Source organism: Etheostoma cragini, chromosome 2 (assembly GCF_013103735.1).
Source record: "Etheostoma cragini isolate CJK2018 chromosome 2, CSU_Ecrag_1.0, whole genome shotgun sequence".
Lineage (NCBI taxonomy): Eukaryota > Metazoa > Chordata > Actinopteri > Perciformes > Percidae > Etheostoma > Etheostoma cragini.
The window spans coordinates 29679352-29682844 of NC_048408.1; the positions used below are offsets into that span (position 1 = coordinate 29679352).

The window sequence follows — 3493 nt, forward strand, 5'->3', positions numbered from 1 at the left end:
CTCTCTCTCTCTCTCTCTCTCTCTCTCTCTCTCTCTCTCTCTCTCTCTCTCTGTGTCAGTCAGTGCACCTTGCTCATTCGTGCTCTCTCCTCCAAATACCAAAGTGCCACACATGTGTTGCTAGGAAGAGCTTCCGTCACCATTGGCAACGGTTGCCAGGCTTCCAGTGAACCTCTCCTCACATGACCCTAGGGGAGGAAGAGCGCCGACAGGCTGATTCGTCTCGCTGAGCAGAGACACACAGCGGTCGAATTTAAGGATGACTCTTATAAGAATAACAACTAAAGGGTCATTCCCTGATTTGATTATGAATATGAGGCTGTAGTCTAGGGAGACTAATGGGACAATTAAATGTTAACGAGCAATGACGTGGCTTATTGGCAGGGCTGATTTTCCACAGAATTTAGAAACAAAAGATTTTAGATTTAAAACAACAACAAAAATCAGATTAATACAAAACCACCACAAGCAGAAAACCTGTTGAATTCTGCAGATTTTCATTCAGGATCCCCCCTTCTTTCCCATTGTTTTTCTTTTCAAGCATAAAAATATATTTATATTTTTCTGTGTGTGTGTGTGTGTGTGCAGCCCTTTTACCCACAAATCAATCACACAGTGTCATTATTTCTTTTAATTAAAATTACAGATACACAGGAAATAACTTAATGAGTTTTAATGAGCGTGTTGGCAATTTCATTTTGAGACTTTCTGTTTTTAATTCTCGTTTCTCGTCACCTGATCGTCCTCTGATAAGCTGACAGTAGATCGGACTCTCACAGCGCTGTGCTGGTCCGAAGAAACTGGAAAAACAACAACAATCCCAAAGCAAAAGCTCGCTGTCTGGACAATCCTACGCCGTGTGTGCATGGAAGTAGATCTTTCGGAGATTATGGTCATCTAGTGGGTGTTGTAGCAGTGTCTTGCAATTGAGAACGAGCTAGCATGCTACGGTTAGCCACCTCGTCTCTAGTGACGTAGAAAGCCGTGCAGATGTGGAACAGCTCACCCGGAGGACATTCAGACACCGTATCCCACTCAAAACAGCATTTTTTTTTTTCCAAGTCTGTGTGCAAGTGGAAGCACCAGAGACACAAAATAACACCCCAAATCCCAGATTTGTTTTGACAACTAATTGATTAACCTTTTGCAGTTCTGGATCAAATAAACTCTGAATGTGATTGCCACACTGTCCTTCATTTTGTCCAAACATAAGCACCAAGAGCAGATGTGTCTAAGTTGAAGTTAATGGGTTTTGGTCCGTGTGTGCTGCAGGTACCTGTGCAAGCTGTCGGACCAGGAGCTGCGGCAGAGCGCGGCGCGCAACATGGCCGACCTGATGTGGAGCACGGTGAAGGAGCCGCTGGACAGCGCGCTGTGCTTCGACAAGGAGAGCCTGGACCTCGCCTTCAAATACTTCATGTCCCCAACGCTCACCATGAGACTGGCAGGACTCAGCCAAATCACCGTGAGTCACAACACGACCCAACATACTCATACACTTTTAACCGTCTAGATCTGAACGATTCGGGCGGGAAAAAAATGAAATAAATACAATTTTTCAGCTTGGAATCTATTTATCACGATTCTCTTTCATGAATTTTTTCTGTGTAACATTTAAGCATTAAAAACTAAAAATGTATTTACTTTTTGTAATAAGAAATACTAACAATAACTGTTCGAAAATGAAATAATGAACAGGTGATGTTTTTCTGTGTAACATTTAAGCATTTAAAACAAAAAATGTATACATTTTTTTAATAAATACTAACAACTGTGTAAAAATGAAATTTGTGAACAGGGTGAATCGAGATCGTGATTTTATAACGATGAATTGTGCAGGCCCTAATTGGGGATGTTCAACTACTAATTTAAATTGGGCCGGATTTTAAGCTCCGGTTGGAAGACGCACTCAGACTTTGCACTTATGCAGCACGCTGCTCCGGAAGGTTTGTCTCCAACGTCTGGTCTTTCTCAGCGTGGTGACACTCATGTTAATCATGGAATCACGCGTTTCCCCTTTCAGAACCAACTCCACACCTTCAACGACGTCTGCAACAACGAGTCCCTGGTGTCCGACACAGAAACGTAAGTTAGTTTAACCGTTCACATTCACTCTGTATTGTGTCTCTGTCTTCGCTTATTTTGTTTTTGTAAAACATGAACAACCACAACGATGAACGCCATATCCAGTCATCCAGTTTGACATGATCTACTTAAAAGTAGATCTGTTTTTTTAGGGCTGAATTACGTGGCATGGGATCCCGTACTCGCTGCATAAAATGCTGGTATCGGGCTTTTGGGATATTGGTATTTCAAGTGTTAAGTTGTACTTTTAGGCTCGCAGCTTTTATAAAAGACAGCTTTAGTTTTCTCAGATTTTACGTATAAATAATGTGGACAACTTCTGCTGTTTTTTTTTTTTAGAAAACTACATCATCCAGTTTCCCACATGTTACATATGAATGGAGTTTGATCAAATAACAACTGTTTTGACACCCACACTGTTTATGCACCGTGTCACAGCGTGCTCATGCCACACAACGATGCGTTCACTGCTCTTTGTTCTGGTTAACCTGCGTGTAACTTCCCTGAAAGTCTAAACTCTGCTTCGTCCTCTCAGGTCCATAGCGAAGGAACTAGCTGACTGGCTGATCCACAACAACGTGGTGGAGCACATATTCGGACCAAATTTGCACATTGAGGTGAGACCTTTGATCCAGTGGTGTAAGTTTTTATTAGGTTTTTTTAGTTAACATCAAGGATGCGTTGAATCAAAGGTTCGGGTTTGAATTTGGACGAAAATTTGCCTTTTTGGCACTTTTTTTTGCCACTGAACCCTACGCTTGCACTAGACGCTGGTCTCGGGAGGTGTTTACGTAGGTGGAGCGTTCAAGAGAAAGTGGAAATGGAGCTCGTTGGCATATTAAGGGATGTTAGGCAGCACCTTCAGTCAAAAGAACGAGATTCAAGTCGAGTTACGTGTTCAATCTGCAATGCCGATTTGTCTCGTGGTGGCGAGGACCATAAACAATACACAACATCGCCGCGGTTACAACATTTGCGTATGAAATATCTGAAAGAATAAGTTTTGTGTAAAGGAATCTACAGACAGCAGCCAAAATGAAGCAACTTCAGGTACGGCAAAGGAAGGACGGGAACGGCTGAAAGCGGGACCAGACCAAAAAACACACTGCTGTGGAAGATGTTTACTTCATTAATGTGTTTACTGTGTTAATGAAATCAGGATGGGAGGAGGTTTTGGATTTGGCAGAATCTTAACTAGTGGATTCGGTCTTCGGCTAAACCCCAAAAATCTGGATTTGGTGCATCTCTAGTTAAAATGCACAAGATTTATGTTGCTTTTGTTTGCTTAAACAGTACAATACTGGAGAATGGAAGTCAAGTTTTTATCAAAGCACAGCTGATCTTGTGTGTGTGTGTGTGTGTGTGTGTGTGTGTGTGTGTGTGTGTGTGTGTGTGTGTGTGTGTGTGT

At 42.2% G+C, this 3493-nt stretch overlaps 1 protein-coding gene across 1 annotated transcript in view; it reads left to right on the forward strand.

Moving 5' to 3' along the window:
* Window positions 1–3493, forward strand: part of usp34 (ubiquitin specific peptidase 34) — an 81641-nt gene that overhangs the window by 16934 nt on the left and 61214 nt on the right. The window contains 3 exon segments of the mRNA XM_034884239.1: window positions 1273–1465; window positions 2024–2085; window positions 2621–2783. Coding sequence (XP_034740130.1) covers window positions 1273–1465; window positions 2024–2085; window positions 2621–2783 — 418 coding nt within the window.